Below are 17971 nucleotides of genomic sequence, written 5' to 3'. Positions count from 1 at the left end.
GATATAATATGAAGTAAATTTCAGTGCAGTAATTACACTTTTTCAATATGCCTATCGATAATTTAGAATTATAATTTAATGAATACTTGGCTGATTTTGTGCGTACATGTAACATTTTGTCTATAAGGGTCAAACGTGGAATACGTGATTGTTAGGAGAGAGTGTTTGTTTTGGAAGTAACCTATACAGATAACTCATGTGAGAGCTGTTCTTCTGATACGGGTCAACTGGTATTTTTCGTGATTCAAGAAGCATCTCTCTCTGGAACAAGTCATTACTTTTGAAATAAGGAGCATCCGCATCATTCATCAGTTACAAGGCATATCACTTAAAAGTTACGTATAGGAGATACATTCGAACTAGGACTATAAATGCCACTTGCTGATTAACATCTGGATGTTCGTAACCATCGGTTGAAGCAAGCCCGATTGCTGTTGAGACATTGTCCACCAATACCGATCCACAGGTGGCTTGCACTGAATCAATGATGCACTCTCAGAAGGCTGATATTTGTAGTTTGTGTAAAACATGTATTTGTTTCGTGGAGAGAACGATAAATGAAAGAGACGTCGTGTATGCTGATCTGTTTCATAGCAAGGAGGTAATTTTAAGAGCACATTTTAAGTGCATCATGATTTTTTGTTATCGATTTGTATTCTAGCCTAGGTTTTATTGCATTTTAATATATGTTTAAATAAACTTAAATAACAGTGTCCATCGATATCCCACTGCTTACCACATGTTTACTTAAATATGTAGGTCAGGTCCACGGGACCTGACGACTGTGCACTCAGTCTTGGAATTAATTTTCACGGTCATCAAATCTTGACCGACACCAGAGAACACGCACAGAAGAGGAGCCCATCATGTGTACTGTGTGTGTAAGACGTTTGCACGGTCATCAAATCTTCACAACCGCCAGAGAACACATTAAAAACCCCGTCAAGTACACTGTGTTTGAAGGCCTTTTAAGTATTTTGCAACTGAAACGCGCATAAGGAGATCGATCTATAAGGAGCAGAGTCTGCATTAGAGATGTGAAATTCCAAGTGCCACAATAAGCCCATAGCTTGTAACGCAGGAACCATTAGAAGATTTTAGCTTGTGCAAAGACTGTCAGCAAGTCTCGACGTGAATACAGGGTGTCGGTGAGGCTGTATGCAAACTGCAAAGACAGCGCCAGCAAGTCTGGAGAATCTTGGTTGGGAATTTTTTTGGTTCTTTCAGTAAAGTCACGGAAGATATAAAAAGTAATAATACAAATGAAGTGAATTAAAAAACCTATTAACGTAGACTGTAGCCTGGTTTATAATCGAAGTGTACTGGCAGTCTATAATGTAGATTGTAGCCTGGTTATTAAGCTGGGTGAGTGTACTGGCAGTCTATGATGTAGACTATGGCCTGGTTCTTAGCCTCGGTGAGCATACTGGCAGTCTATAATGTAGACTTATTCTTGATTCTTTCTAAAATGAATTTTACTTGTTTCGGTTTGCTAAATTCAGGCGAAAAAGGCAGACACACACATGAACTTACACACAGACATCGACCCACACACATAGCAACATCGATTTAGACGCACACAAACACATGGTTAAACCCAGAATGGATCGTTAGCAGGCCAGCCTAAATGTTTCTAACTGGCGAAGATGTTCCATTAGGGGGGTGCACGTTTCGTAAGCGTAGAGAAGGGAAGGAATTACCATGGCCGAGAAGACCTGGAGCTTCATGCGGAGCGAGAGAGCAGGTAGCTTCCACACAGCGTAACGCAGCCGATGAAAAGATAATGGCGCTCGACTGATTTGGAGTGAGACCTCTGCTGTTAAACCGGAGCCGGTCATGAGCACACTGGCCAGGTATGGGAATCTCTCCAATCTTTGCACAACTGCCGCATTACCAATTGTGAGTAGTGGGGGTGGATTGTCCGGTGGTACAAAATACGCAGGCAGGTGCTTAGTTTTGGTGGGGCTGATGGTAAGGCCCCACCTCTTAGTGGCAAGCTCCAGGTTCAGCAGAAGTGCCTCCAACTCTTCCTCTGAGTGAGCAGCAATCACCAGAGCATCGGCATACATAACATGGTTGAGCAATAGGGAACCATCCCTTGACCGCACCCAGGCATCGATCAGCCTCCCATTGTATCTGTACCATACGGTAATTCCTCCGCTACAGCCATTGAAGGCTTCACCAACTACGTGTTAAATAATGTGGGAGCCAGAGGACATCCCCGTCACACCCACAAGGTGTAGAGGGAATGGCTCTGACTGACGGCCACGTAGTTTGACGAGGGGCCACTCACCATCATGAAGGTCTTTGAGGATCGTGAGCAAAGGGTGAGGGACTCCGAAAGCATGAAAAACAACCCAGAGGCCAGACCTACTGATGGTATCATAGGCCTTGAGCAGGTCAATAAATCACACACATGGACTAAGACGCACACATAGACCTGCAGACACGCAAAGAAATGGACTTACGCTGACTAACACGGAGGCATGCACACACAGCGACTAACACACACGCACATGGACTGAAACACACACATATCGACTCACACAAACACATCGACTTACACACACATATGGACTCACACACATAGACATCCACTTTAGATACACACACATGGAGTTACACACACACATGGACCCACGCACACACATCGACTTACACACACACATAGACTGATACACGCATTGCCCTACATACACATATGGACTCTCAGACACAGACATGTACTTTAGATACACACATATGGATTAACACACACATATCAACTAAGACACAGAAACACATCGACTTACACATACACACACATAGAGTGACACACACATTGGCGTACACACACATATGAACTCTCATACAGACATATACTTTAGACACACAAACATGGATTAACACACACATATAAACGCAGACACACGTATTGACTTACACACACACATCGAGTGACGCGCACACATGTAAGGACTTACACACACATGTGGACTAACACACACATATGGACTGACACACAAACAAATGGACGTACACACACACTGACACACATATACACACAAACGCACATCGACTTACACACTGACATGGAGGCATGCATACACATAGATTAACACACACACATCGACTAACACACACAGCGACTGATACACACACACATGGCCTGACACGCACACTTGCACTGACACACACAAACACATGGACGTACACACACACACATCGGGCGTTGTCCGTTCTAAAAAGACAGACACACACAAGGATTTACACACAGACGCATGAACCTACACGCACACATATATGGACTCAAACACACACATGAACGTGCACAGCAATCCCCGATGATGGCACAGCTATCAGCATCGCAATACTACGTATCAGTAAATAGCGGGATGTGAGCAATCGAAACAACTGCAATGCATACAGTGAGGGAAAAAAGTATTTGATCCCCTGCTGATTTTGTACGTTTGCCCACTGACAAAGAAATAATCAGTCTATAATTTTAATGGTAGGGTTATTTGAACAGTGAGAGACAGAATAACAAAAAATCCAGAAAAACGCATGTCAAAAATGTTATAAATTGATTTGCATTTTAATGAGGGAAATAAGTATAGTTATAATAGTTATAGTTATAATTACTTTTTATATTTTTAATTATAAGAGAATTTAAATATAATATCCTGAACATCTGCAGTTTTAGTTAGACATTGAAGATTTTAAAGTGAATGTTATGCTAAATTTCAGCTTTCCAACGCCTCCTTTTTAATACCTCCTACAACATCAAAGTGCAGCGTCACATTAAATACACACTACAATGGCAATAGTTTAAAGTGATTTGAAGCATGTTTTATTTTCAAAATGGAAATATGGATTGGTGGGGGGGGGGCAGAGCTTTGCGACGTCATATTTGAGGGGGGGTCTGACTTTTTGTGACATGCGGGGAGGAGAGGTAAAAAATCGGCCAAAATCGCGTGACGTTTTTATAGTTACCAAAAGCTTTAAGTCAGGGGATTGTATGTTGAACCCCGCAAGTGACGTCATGTCACCTGCTGCCGCGTGACGTCTCGAGATACCAGGAAGTTCAAGGAAGCTGCTGTTCTGCGCGCTCACTGAGATCCGAGGTGAGAAGTTCACATCGTGGTTGTTGTTGTGGTGGTGGTTGTTGTTGTTTACCCAGGTAGAGCCTCGCTCCTCTCTCTCTCGTAGGAATATCAATTGAGGAGCAGCGAGTACGGAATCGATGCCCAGGTTGGAACATTACAACGCGGGGCCTTGCCTCCTGCCCTCGCCTGATTGCATTTGCTTTAATTCTCTGCTTAAGTTTCATTTGTCTTCACCTGACTCACTACTTTGAAACTTTTTATTCTTTCAAAACATTTCTTCAGTTTTATTTTACCAGGCATAGCCCACTTGAGCTACACCGCTCTTTTTCAGAAGCGACCTGTCCACAACAAAGTGGCTTTTCAACGTGTGGAAATGTGTAAAATGTATGTCAAATACTCTAAACGCGTGGTGATGTTGACTCTAAATGTGCAGGGAAAACCTGGAGGATCCGGAGGAAAATCCACGCGACCACGGGGAGAGAGAGACTTGCAAACTCTAAATATACATCCATAATACAGGTTTGTTTGGGTTAGATCGTCTTAAATATAAATGTGTCGTTAAACCCGCCACCACCCGACACAGCCAACTAGTAAGGGTTGTCACGTAAACAAGACGTGGCCAATTTGTCACAAGTACAGCACACTTGTTGTATGTTGGGGAGCCAAGCCACAAAATTTACAATTTGAGTACGACGTTTCGCCAGAAATTACAACCAGCTTCATCAGGCGACAGCCAAATGTTGTGGCTTGACTCTCAGGGACGATAGATCAGGTTGCTGGGTTTATAGCGCAGCACACTAACCATTGCACTACCGCTCCCCACTCATGCACAAACATCATCGGAAGTATCGTATTCAGAACTAGCTAAGTTACCTGGCTTTGCACAGGTCTCAGTAATCAAAAATGAAAAGTAATATCTTGCAATGCTGGTTTTATTACAATGATTGAATTCTGCCAATGGATTCTGTAAATGTGTATATTGTCACGGTTTTTTGGTTGTGGTATACAATCGCAGGGCTTGTTTCTTTCATAATGAGGACAGCTTTTAAATCCGTTGCCCTTGGAGAGCTTCAGGATAGACAATGTTGGATGTTTGCCATCTGGTGGGTTTAATCGAATGAAGTTTCAATTTTGGCATACATGTCGACAACAAATTGGTGAAAGAGCTTTTTGCATATCAAGAAGAGATTGAAGCTGCCGATTCGCACCATGATCCTGAAGACAAAGAAGTCCATGGCAGAAATCTTCTTTTGTGTTGGCAAGCCTGTTGCTGGGTCAGTTAGGCGAAGTAGAAAATTGTAGCCATCATCACCTTACAGGACTTGCATCTTGGTGTTGATGACATTGTTGCAATGCTGTTGAGCCTGTCACCTATTGTCAGACATGCAAGTAGATCTGTGGTAATGTAGGTTGGTCATTAGATAGTGGCAGCAGACTGCCAATGCGATTATGTACCTGGCCCTGCACTTTAAATCTGGGCATGTAGCCAGATGTTGGGATGAGTTGGTTGGTGCCAAAACATTTCTATTGTCGTTTGGAATTGGCTTGCATAGGTAGTGTTGGCAGGTATCAAAACATGAATAGGCTCAGGATGGTCATTAATTTTAGACAGCTGAACCATAGTACAGTTAAATCTTGACTTAAAGCTTTTGTGACTGCAGGAATTAATATTCTTTGGGATGTGATCCCTGACGTGAAATACCCCGGTGTCTACAAACTAAGCTGTGTCTGCAGCAGTAGTTACATTGGGGAAACTAAGCGACATGTATCGGACCGCGTTCGTGAACATAAGGCAGCTCTGAAACACAGTAGGACACATACCCCGGCCATGGCTGATCATTGTCTTAATGCGGTGGGCTCATGCGAAATTAATTTCTCTAAGACGACGGTACGTTGCAATCTCACTGGCTATCAACAAAGATTCGTTCATGAAGCCATCCATTTTTTCAGACAAAGACCCAATTTCAACTGAGAAGATGGGTACACACTTAACAATCCTTGGAAGGACGTTATCAACCAGTTTCAGTGATGTTCCCATCCTACCACCTTCCGATGTGAGCTATTATTTTCAGCTCTCCGATTTTACATGAACAGGTAAAATTTCTCACACTAACACAGCCACCTTCTGCCAATCTAGAGGTGGCGGCGGCTCTGCGATCTTACAACACATTCCTGCGGAGGGAGCTGGTAGGAACGTTGGGTTGCTCGGTGAATGGCCAGGGTCAACGGTGGCGTGGTGTATTCCGCAAATATGCCCGACTGTGAGGGCGGGCACAAGCCGTCGTGAGTAGGTTAAACATTGAGTTTTATAAGGGCACCACGGGGTGACCAGCACCTTCCCACCCAGCCCCACCCTCCCCACCCAACCCCTCCCCACCCTTCCCTCCCCACCCAGCCCCTCCCTGCCCACCCAGCCCCTCCCTGCAAGACGGACGGACACAATAATCCCCTGTGGGCTGGTGTAACCAGGAGGTTCCTACCAGCATTAACATGCTAATCTCTCACATTAACATAGCCACCTCAGCGCGCTTGCCGTGGAGGCCGCTCACCGATCTTACATTAACATACTGCATTGGCATTGCTGCTGCATTGGTATTGCTGCCCCGCCCATGCCGCTGATGCTGCTGACACACTTGGGCTATGCCCCCCTATGCAAACCTTTATAAACAGTTTGCCTTTCGAGGCTAACCCCTTTTCGTGATGACGACCACTTGTGTTGCGATCGAAACGTAGTTTTTTGTTATTTTCTTTGAACCTATCTACGTGACTTTACCAAAAGACCCAAAGAACATGGTACAGTTGCAGCATAGCCCTGGAGGGTCTCCTTTCCATGTCATTGCATGGTAGTATTGCAAGAAGTAGACGTGGAACCAATGGCAACTAATGAATCGGAAGATTAAATGAAGTGAGGAATGTGTGGAAAAGACTTATTTTTGGCTGCAGGGTAGGCACCTGGTTGCAGCCATTGTAGTGCTGTTTGCAATCTGCCTTGCTTGTTGGTGGACTGGAGTTTAATTAGCTGTGGCAGCAACCATTTATGCTGTGTTAATTTTCTGTGTAGCTCATTGCTGTTGATGATTTGCATTCGATGTAGGTGCATACATAGCAGCACTGGTCGCATACTGTCTTGCTTCTTGCTGTACTGGAGTTACATAAGCTGTAGGTGCAGCCATCGCAAGACTGGCAGCATGTCGTCCTGTTTCTTGTTGTTCAGGAGTGTCATTATCAATAGGTGCAGCCAGCGCAGCCCTGGCAACATGCTCTTACTTCTTAGTGTTCAGGATATTCATAATCTGTAGGTGCAGCACAGGCAGCATGCTGTATAACTTTGTGTTGAGGCGTTTCATTAGCTCTAGGTGCAGCCATTGCAGCACTTGCACGAATGGCATCAATTATTGTAATCGGCTTTGGTGAAGAGAAGCGCACGTTAGTGAGTGTGTGAGTGAATGCTATATAGAGATTAAGGAAATTATAGTTGAATGTGTAATCATTGTAGGAATGTAAAGACAGCCGCAAAGGAACGAAATAATTGTTTGTAGTGCTTGACGTGGGTATTAATTGTATGTGTGTGGTGGTGTGTGTACATATAATTATTTTAACGCTAGTGCGCGTATTTGCATGCTTTTTATTCCTTACCAGGCGATGTAGACTTGACGTATTTAGTCGTAGCTGTTGTATAACATCTATATTTATGTAGGAGGTCAGTAATGCTGCTACGTAGATGTAGATATTTTTGAATAGTACATGTGTTTTTTTGAATAAATATTGCAGTGTGTGTTAGAGGTGAGCCGTGCACGTGCAGAGAGGACAGTAAGGAGCCGGAAGTGGATGCATTTGGCGGAAAAAAACGCAGGGCTGATAATAGGGAAGGATAACGTGGTAAATATGAGAACAAATATAGCAGTGCAGTGGAGGGACTTATGTTATGGTGAGTGCGTGAATTGTAGTATATGAAATGTCATAATGTTTTTGCATTTATAGCAAACTGGAAGTAGTGAGAATGCCCTGGGCTTTAACACATGGCAAGAAAAAGAGAGGGAGGGAGGGAGGTAAGGAGCAGGGGGAGGGGGTGTGTGCAAGTGGTCTAGGTATTGAAGGTGTGAGCAGGTAAGCTAAAAATAGTGCAAAAAACGCACGAACTCACCCGTGAGTGCACGTGGAAAGTTTGGTAGTTTATTTGGAATACAGTACTTCAATTGTGATTTTGGAAATTTTAGTTGACATTTACCTAACGCCATCACTCCAGTAAGGCTTAAGTATTGAATATCGCGCTTTTAGCTTTCGCGCTGCAATTTCCAAGAACATAACCTCCACTATATACAAGGGACTGCTGTATTTTCTGTCTATTGACAACAGCAAAGGCATACGGATTTTCAACAGAAATTAGATATCTGCATTCTTGATTTAATTAAGGCCCATAATACCATGAAGAGGCTTGGGGCTTTGGGTTATTTGTTTTCAAATCTATGCCTCTGTTCACATTATTTGAGGATTTGTATGATATTGGGCAGGATGGTCTAAAGCTGCGTGACCAGGAGTCGGAGCCATTTCCTCTTCAACTTGGCTTGTGACAGAAATTCACTCTGGCCCCATGCTTTACGTTACATAGCATCTAAAATAACTATGTAGTTTGAGAAGCTCTCAATGGTCATATGAAAACCATTGCATTCGTTACGGTTACAATGATACGCTAATCGATGCCTGGTTATAGTTAAAGGATTGTACCCTGCTGGTCAACCATGTTACATCTGCTGATGATCTGGTAATGGCTACTTAATGAGATGGAATTAGGGAATCTTGTTCTATGGCTTGATAATTCCATCATGAAATGGGGCCTTGCAAATGTTCGACAAAAATAAATCACCTGCCTGGGAATTTAATGTCATACAACACTGCACCTGCTCAATTCTCCATGAATAATCAGGCAGTGGCCTGGGAACACTTTGGAATTCCCCAGGTTGAGCTCGAGCCTGTCGCCAGGAAAAGGGAGGCCTGGACCATCCGACTCAGTGTGTTGCCACCGCGACCCTCTTATTTAAATGACCATCTGTGCTGGCTTATACAATGAAGGCTGGAGTGCCTATGATTCATCCTTAATTCAACCAGACTGTTTTGTATTAAGCTTACAGATTCTTCATATATAAATATAGAATATAATCATGAGTTTCTTTGACAGGCTAGGCTGCATTGGTTCAGTCATGAATCCCGCATTTCCAGTTACCGCATGCTCAAGCAGCTTCTGTCAGTCCATATATTAGGGGCTAAACAGGCATGGCATTGGCTAGAGAAGAGATTGGAGGATGTGGAGGTGATTGGAACCGCCGATGACTGGGATCAGTCATGTCAATATTGGCCTCTGGAGGAGGCCCGTGAGGTATGCTGCAAGGCAGTTAAGATATATTTGCTCTGCAACAACCATAAGGTAGGGAGAGCGACGCCCACATGAATGAGTGGAACGCTGGGTTCCTAAAACCCAGCAAGACTGGGGAGCACAGTTGGTTCATCTGTCAGTTATCCCTTGACACCTGGATCATTCCCATTATCTGCTGACAAGGAGTCCACACTTACATGGCCTTAAATTGCACCTATCATGGCATTAGCATTGTGATAAGCTTACTTCTATTTCGTCATGAATGGTGGATTTTTTTAAATAGAATATGTTAATGATCCATGTGAAATGTATGTATTTAAGAGCTTATTTTTGTCGGGAGCTGTAGTGCAGTTATTTTACTGCATTATGAACTCAACAATTAGTTTGATTATCACCGACAGCAAACATGATTGATAACACTGCGTAACAAAAATATATCTTTTTGTCCCTGGGTAGTAAGTGTTATTTTCTAATTGCTTATGCCTCAAAAGTACGTAAAATTGATATTCCCCCACAAACTTTGCTTTTGTGACCAGGACACAAAGCAAAGTTAATAATCCACTCCATTAATAGCACTGTGTAACACATTTTGTTTGTTCCTGGGTAGTAAGTGTTATTTCCTAATTGCTTATGCCTCAAAAGTACAGAAAATGACTATTCTCACAAACCTTGCTTTTGTGACCAGGACTGATATTTTGAAATTTACCTATTTTCAATAAGAAAACATATGCATTTGTTACATTCCTTAACGTAAAGTCCTGGTCACAAAAGCAAAGTTTGTGGGGAATACTTTTTAGGAATAACCAATAAAAAAAATAACACTTGCTACCCAGAGACAAAAATCGTGTTTCATGGTGTAAGTGAAAGCTGAACTTATTGGGGACCTCTGCTATTTTTATTAATCTTAAATTAATTACATGGTGAAGTGAGGAAGCATTAATACTGAGCAGATGAAGGTGGCCAGGCATGGTTATGGACACCACCACCTTTTTACCATGCCAGTGTGTGACAGTGTCAAATTTGTATTTGCAGTAAAGTATATTAACTATTCAACAAGGAGCTAAAATAAATAGAATAGTTTATTTTAGTTTTCCTCTGGAACTTTTTGTAAGAATGGAAACGGTCAGGAAAATATCTCAGCACATGCAGCTGAAGTTAGATCTGTTCATCCGAGCATTCAAGCAAATCTCAGCCTGGCTTTACACCTCAAAGTTTCGATTGAACATTAATTTATGCATATTTGCCCTCTCATTGTGTGCCTTAACAGCCCGTTTTATGAATTGGGGAATATTTTCAACTTCATTATGAATATATAAATATGTATAGACGTGTATATTATATGTGACTGTATATATTCATTCCTCTGTGCCTCGATGCTGATGAAGATGGTGTGGACATGTTTTTCTGTCGGCAGCTGACGCTTCCTCTGACGCTTCCTCTGCGGGATTGGTCTGATGGAGCAAAGTCACTCAGCGCAGCTCGGTATAAAAAGGAAACAATGCGACCAGTATGCAAACAGCACGGATCGTCCTGGAAATTTGACACAGCACCAGAGAACTCACACAGGAGAGAAACCTTTGAAGTGCACTGTGTGTGAGAAGGCATTTGCCAAGTCATCAAATCTTAAAAAACACCAGAGAACACACACAGGAGAGAAACCTTTCAAGTGCACTATGTGTGAGAAGGCATTTACAGAGTCATCAAATCTTCAGAGCCACCAGAGAACACACACGGGAGAGAACCCCTTCAAGTGCACTGTGTGTGAGAAGGCATTTGCATGGTCATCGCATCTCAAAAGACACCAGAGAACACACACAGGAGAGAAATCTTTCAAGTGCAATGTATGTGAGAAATCATTTGCACAGTCGTCATATCTTACAATACACCAGAGAACACATACGGGAGATAACCCCTTCAGGTGCACTTTGTGCTCGAAAGCATTTGCAGATTCATCACATCTTAAACTACACCAAACAACACACACAGGAGAGAAACCCTTCCAGTGCAGTGTGTGTAGGAAAGCATTTGCACAGTCATCAGATCTCCACAGCCACCAGAGAACACACACAGGAGAGAAACCTTTCAAGTGCAGTGTGTGTGAGAAGGCATTTTCAAAGTCATCAAATCTTAAAAAACACCAGAGAACACACACAGGAGAGAAATCTTTCAAGTGCAATGTGTGTGAGAAGGCATTTGCACAGTCATCATATCTTACTATACACCAGAGAACACACACGGGAGATAACCCCTTCAGGTGCAATTTGTGCTTTAAATCATTTGCATATTCATCACATCTTAAACTACACCAGACAACACACACAGGAGAGAAACCCTTCCAGTGCAGTGTGTGCAGGAAAGCGTTTGCATTGTCATCATATCTTCAGATCCACCAGAGGACACACACGGGAGAGAAACCCTTTAAGTGCAGTATGTGTGAGAAGGCATTTGCAAAGTCATCAAATCTTAAAAAACACCAAAGAACACACACAGGAGAGAAACCCTTCAAGTGCACTGTGTGTGAGAAGGCATTTTCAGAGTCAGCACAACTTAAAAAACACCAGAGAACGCACACAGGAGAGAAACCCTTCAAGTGCAGTGTGTGTGGGAAGGCATTTTCAGAGTCAGCATATCTTAAAATACACCAGACAACACACACAGGAGAGACACCCTTCAAGTGCAGTGTATGTGGGAAGGTGTTTACAGAGTCATCAAGTCTTCAAAGGCACCAGAGGAAACATACAGGAGAGAAACCCTTCAAGTGCACTGTGTGTGAGAAGGCATTTGGACGGTCATCAGTTCTTCAGTGCCACCTGAAAACACACACAGGAGAGAAACCCTTCAAGTGCACTGTGTGTGAGAAGGCATTTTCAGAGTCCTCAAATCTTAAAATACACCAGAGAATACACACAGGGGATAAACCCTTCAAGTGCACTGTTTGCGGGAAGGCGTTTTCACATTCACCACATCTTCATAGACACCAGAGAACACACAGGCACCAGAACATTCCCAAGAAATGTAGTCTGAAATCGACTTGTGAAAGTCAAAGTGCTGCAATGAGCCCATCCCTCCTGAATAAAGAACCAGAAGTTAATACTAGCTTGGACACTATCAAATGTATCAAGGTGAAATTTGAAGAGGCGAAGGTGAAATGTGAAGAAGTGATGGTGAGGAGCGAAGAAGTAAAAGTAAAATGTGAAGAAGTGATGGTGAAGAGTGATGAAGTGAAGGTCAAATGTGAAGAAGTGATGGTGAAGAGTGAAGAAGTGATGATAAAATGTGAACATGAAGATTCAACTCCAATATTGGGCCTTCACATCGATGGAGGCAACGTGAAGCAGGAGGAGAATTCTGACTGTGAGGCAGAGCGAGGCAACTCCCAGGAGTTTGTGGACGTTGAGGTGTGGGTGGACTTCTTAGACAATACAAAGTCAAATGGAGACCCGGTAGATGTGTAAGCTTGAGACAATGAAGCTCCAATAGATTCACCTTTGTCACAGGCCTTTAATGAAAATAACGTGAAGTTGAACTCTCAATTCCTAGGTTCAACCTGCAGAGTAAGAGCAGCCAGCATTTGCGGACCTGTGGGTTGGGTAGGTTTCTCACCAGGAGCCAGAACCAATAAGCTCCCAAGCATTCACTATGTTATAATAATATTAGCATTTATATGGTGCTTGCTTATTCGCCTCAGTAACTCAGAGTTTTGTATCATATCTTATCACAAACACTTGAAGAGCATGTTGTCTGTATACCTTTTCCAAAAATGTATATTAAGATTGATTCTGCATATATTTTTATATAATCTTGATCGGGATGTCGAGCTGGGGCACGGAAAGGGTGAGTCACCCTCACCCCTCCCCTGTTTCCTCCTGACTTGCCACACAAAAGACAGCTGGAGGATAATTACAAGCCTACTGAGAAGTCATACAATGTAATAAAAAAACGCCAAACCCAAAGGGGGGATCATATTCCTGCAGGAATCCCAAGTTGACTTCAAGAGAAGGCCTCCATAAAGGAAACAACCCACAATAAAACAAACAAGATGGAAACAGCAGGAGTCACGAACCTCCCCTGACAGTGAAATCCACCCAAGGGTAGTTAATCATGAGCTGACTGGGGGTTTTAAAATACAACAGTAAAGTTAGAATCTTAGCTATATCTTCAAGCTCGGGATATCAAAATATAACTTGATAATAAGAAGCAAGAATCCTTGGCGATACAGACGGGGAACAAAGGTTAAGCATGAACCAAATAATAGTTATGAAAGTTTTAGACCTAGGGTCATTCAGAAGAGATACAATGTGAAATATGTCAACCACACGACCAAGATAATATGTATTCCACAGGATCAGAGCCTCACCAACCGCCTTTGTCTTCCATTAGCTAACAAAACATGGTAGCAGTAAATTATGTATGCAGGGGGCGCCTACCCCTAAAATATAAAATACCACGCAAGAATTACAAAGCGCGACGCGAGTGTTGTGAACGCTGCTCAAAACGTACTTTGAGTCGCTTGCCGAGTCAACTGGAAAGTGGTACGGTACCAAGCTATAACAGGTGTAAAATAAATAAAAATTGTTTAACTTCCAACCTGTGTTGAGAGGACAGAAAACATGATTACAGCAAGCACACCCGTGCACAATAGGTCACGACTTCAAATGCCAGAGCGCCCCTTTTTGAGTCTGAGGCGAAAAAATGTAACACTTCCAACCCGTGATGGGAGCGTGGGGAACGCTGCCCAAAACGTGAACGGAAACATGGCGGTAATAAAGACATCCGGACAACAAATAGCCCAAGCGACTTCAAAAGGAAAACAGCTGCCCCTTTGTCATAAGAAAGTGCCTGAGGTGGAAAAATTCAGATATAAGCAAGAACGCAACAACAGAAATCAGTACTGCGCGTGGCAGGCTCCGGGGATTTTCTCGTGACTGGCAAATTGATAGGGACCTCTGTATCGGCAGAAGCCACGCATCACGGAGAGTTTTTAAAACATTTTTGCGTGATTGAGAGAATCTGCCAGCCAAGGCTGGTACTCGCAGTCTTACAATACAAACGTGGGGAAGAGTGCTGTGGCATTACTATTCCCGGTGGCGAGGTCGCTGTATACAACCAACACATGCGATCATAGAGTGACAATCATTCCGATTGCTCCAATCAAAGTCAACCCTTCAAGGGAAAACCGCTATTCGTGAGAGTGCCTCTTTAAATCACAACCCACAGGCGAAGTTTGGTTGAGGGTCGGATCAGAGACTGACATGGAACGATATAACTTGATCTGTAGTATGTCCTCTGTGCAGCACGAGTCGTACAGACAACTGGAAGAGGACTCTAGAGAGGGGGTGGGGAGACGGCAGATGCTGTCTGTCCAAGTCGCTCCACAGTCTACAAGGATCAACAGTGTCTGGTGCCAAGGGGGGTGACGTGCGGCAACCAGCGGACGAGCTGCGAGCAGTGTCTGGTGATGGGATCATTGCGCACATCGATGCAGACGGAGCCGGACCCATCATCCCTGCCAGCACGGGCACCGTCGACAGCGTGACCAGCGTGCCGACTTGGCAACCACCCCAGCGGTGGAGAGAGACTGACAAAGCAGCCGAGAGCGCCATGTGTTTGACACACGCCAACCCAGCGCCCCTGCTGGAGGCCTGAGGTTTTCTGTACAAGGAACACTGCACCTCGGAAGCCGCTAACTCAATAGTTAGCATGAAGACACCCAGACACATAACACGCTTGGTACTATAAAGATTGTTCCAAAAAGTTATCTTGGTTTCGAAAAGGGTTGGCATCCCAATGTAGTGCGTTAACTAATAGACGATCGTGAAAAGCATTGATCTGTCCATTGCGTTACATGAATGCGGTCGTTTAGAAGTATTTTAGCCATTTGATTTCATTAATTGCATAGCCTTACTAATACATTAGTTGATGACACACTAAACATTTATAAGCATCTATGTTACGAATCTACAAACTCACAGGAATACTGTTGTGTTGAGATTTTTCTTTTGATCACAAAATCTTTCCCGCGAATTAATTGATGTCCCATTAGCCAATTGATAAGCATCTGTTAGCCAAACAGGCACCCTAGCACACACACTTGCTTCAGGACATTTTGTTAATTGTGTAATGAGTGAGCGCCACCTGGGGGTTACAGGGGATATTTGCACGGCCACCGCTGGGTAACCGGTATCCAATCTGGAGTAGGAATTCAATCTCGGCCAAGGGTAATGGGCGGAGCTACGGGGAATATTCGGGAACCATCGAGAGGGTTCCACGAGGGGGCGTGGCCGTAGGCGGAGCTCGGCTCCGCCGGGGGGAATATAAGCGGAGGCAGGAGAGGACTTGGGGTTGGTGTGGGAGCCTCGTGTCCGGACTGCATCGCCGCTCTACCTCTCCTCGCCAACGACCATGTGGCGAACCTCCAGCAAAGCCGTATCCTCCCCGGGCACGCCGACAGCTAGCGGCGTGAACGGGGAGAGAAAGCGAGAGGAAGATGGAGCGCAGCAGCGGATGGGAAAGCAAGAGAACTGCCCTGAGAGAGAGAGTGCGGAGCTGTGCAGACATTCTATTAATAAATGACACCAATCCAGAGTCATCGTGGAAGTCGTTTATTACATTTGCATAATCTTACCAATGAATTCATTTGTCTACTTTTGCCATTGGGCATATTTCTTTAGCACGTTTCGAATGAAGATTATAATTTCTTTAATGACTTTTCCTATCGCTGTGTATGGTCGCGCTACTCTGAGGAGTTAGCCGATTATTCTGTTACTCAGTTTTAACAAATGTAACCATGGAGGGTTAATTGTATGGATCAATGAGTAGGACATCTTCAGGAGTACGGTGTTGACAATTCTGATCATAAGTGTGTTCGCATATTAGAGTGTTTTTAGATATTAAAGTTGCTTAACATAGAAGAATCTGAGTGGTTCCTTCCTAAGTTAATGCACAATAATCTTAATTGTAAGAACTGTATCCTGCGGTGAGATCTGAATTCTGAGACCTGACAATTACGCTAAAACAGAATCAGTAAAAGTTAAAGCGATAATCATTGTATTATCACAATTGGTAATACAACCCTAGACAACGAAGCTGAGCCTAATTTGCATAATTGCATACATTTGTTGAGAAGTGTCGGACGACTCGGAGGCAAGTTTCCAAGTAAGAGCTTACGTCGGTGTTTTATTTAGGGCTTACGCCAACTTAACAGTAAGGGTGGAACACTTTCCCAGGGGTTAGGGGTCCTAGGCTGGGTCCTCTACTCGGACCTTCCCCACGGTCTGTTCCTTGGCTCGGCTGGCTGTCCGGGCTGCCTCCTCCGTGCCGGCCGAGGGTTGATCCAACTTCGGCCGGCCGAGGAGTGCAGCCACTCCTAGCGCTTTCGCTGGCCTTTCTACAGACCTTCTCACCCCTGGTTCTAACACCCACCCTTCACGTTTCCGCTCCCCGCCATGAACTCCCGTGACGTCATCGCCCCTGGAAGCGAGCGTGACGTCATGTCCGCAACTAGTCCTCTACACAGTTACCGAATTCCATAAATTTGCATAATTAAACTTTTTATTGTATTATGATTGGTAATACACTCTAGACAATGAAGCTGAGTAATTTGCATAGTTACACACATTTACATAATTCCATATATTTGCATTTTTATACATTTACACTTTTTATTGTATTATCACAATTGGTAATACAACTCTGGACAATGAAGCTGAGCCTAATTTTCATAATTGTGTAGTGAGTCCAACTGGGTCGCAGACGTCATAGGAGCAACACTTACATCAACTCAACACAATATAATGTAACCTACACTCGGGTGTTGAACGCCAATCTAACCACGCTACGGCAGAACTAGACAGTTCGCTATCCCGGTCTGGACCACGAGCTGGTTCCCGGACCGCGTGGCTCGAGGCTTCTTCAACCTGATGTGGATCTTCTTCACCAACAACCCGAAGAACCTCGAGCCCCACGAGGCCCCCGTTATATCGGCTGGGGCTGGCTCCTTTATACCACGTGACCGCCCAGGATCCCCTGTCCACCAGTGCCCCCCCTCCAATATTCGGTCACGTGTCGGCAGGTCAACCAGCGTATCATGCCCCAACGTCACCCTGGCTGGCTGACACTCTCGCTCCCTCACCGCGAGTCGCACCGCACACTGCACGTGGTGCTTGCGCACGAACCAGCACTCACCCAAGCCCGCTAGGGCTAGTGCTACGACCCGTAACCGGGTTGTACATAATGACACATTATCCGCCGTGACCTCGCAAGCCTGGCACCACAGTGATATTCAGTCACTACAATTGCATATATTTACAGATTTTCTAAATTTGCATAAAAAAAAAATTAGACATTTTTCATCGTATCATCACGAGGCAATACAACGCGAGACAACGAAGCTGAGGCTAATTTGCATCATCGCATGTGAATATATTTTTTATTACCATAATTGAATACAATAACATTTTTTTTTATTTCAAGACACTGTTAAACAAGCACCCTAAGTGGCAGCTGCCTCTGTGTG

General features: G+C 43.9%; 1 protein-coding gene across 2 annotated transcripts; it reads left to right on the top strand.

The window, feature by feature from the left end:
- The first annotated feature begins 4036 nt into the window (after positions 1-4036).
- Positions 4037-16627, top strand: LOC133361595 (zinc finger protein 883-like). 2 transcript variants are annotated; one of them, XM_061580530.1, is made up of 4 exons: positions 4048-4103; positions 4189-4230; positions 4519-4604; positions 10871-16627. In XM_061580530.1, exon 4 carries the CDS (start codon positions 10911-10913, stop codon positions 12909-12911), a length of 2001 nt encoding a protein of 666 aa, XP_061436514.1. In that variant the 5' UTR covers positions 4048-4103; positions 4189-4230; positions 4519-4604; positions 10871-10910; the 3' UTR covers positions 12912-16627. The 2 variants fall into 2 exon arrangements, with proteins under 2 accessions (XP_061436513.1, XP_061436514.1); XM_061580529.1 differs by lacking the exon at positions 4189-4230 and having other exon boundaries at positions 4037-4103.
- Positions 16628-17971: the final 1344 nt, after the last annotated feature.

This window comes from Lethenteron reissneri, unplaced genomic scaffold, assembly GCF_015708825.2.
Source record: "Lethenteron reissneri isolate LAM-NWPU_2019-01 unplaced genomic scaffold, ASM1570882v1 scaffold_115, whole genome shotgun sequence".
NCBI classification, from domain to species: Eukaryota; Metazoa; Chordata; class Hyperoartia; order Petromyzontiformes; family Petromyzontidae; genus Lethenteron; species Lethenteron reissneri.
This window is presented reverse-complemented; position numbering and strand designations above follow the sequence as displayed.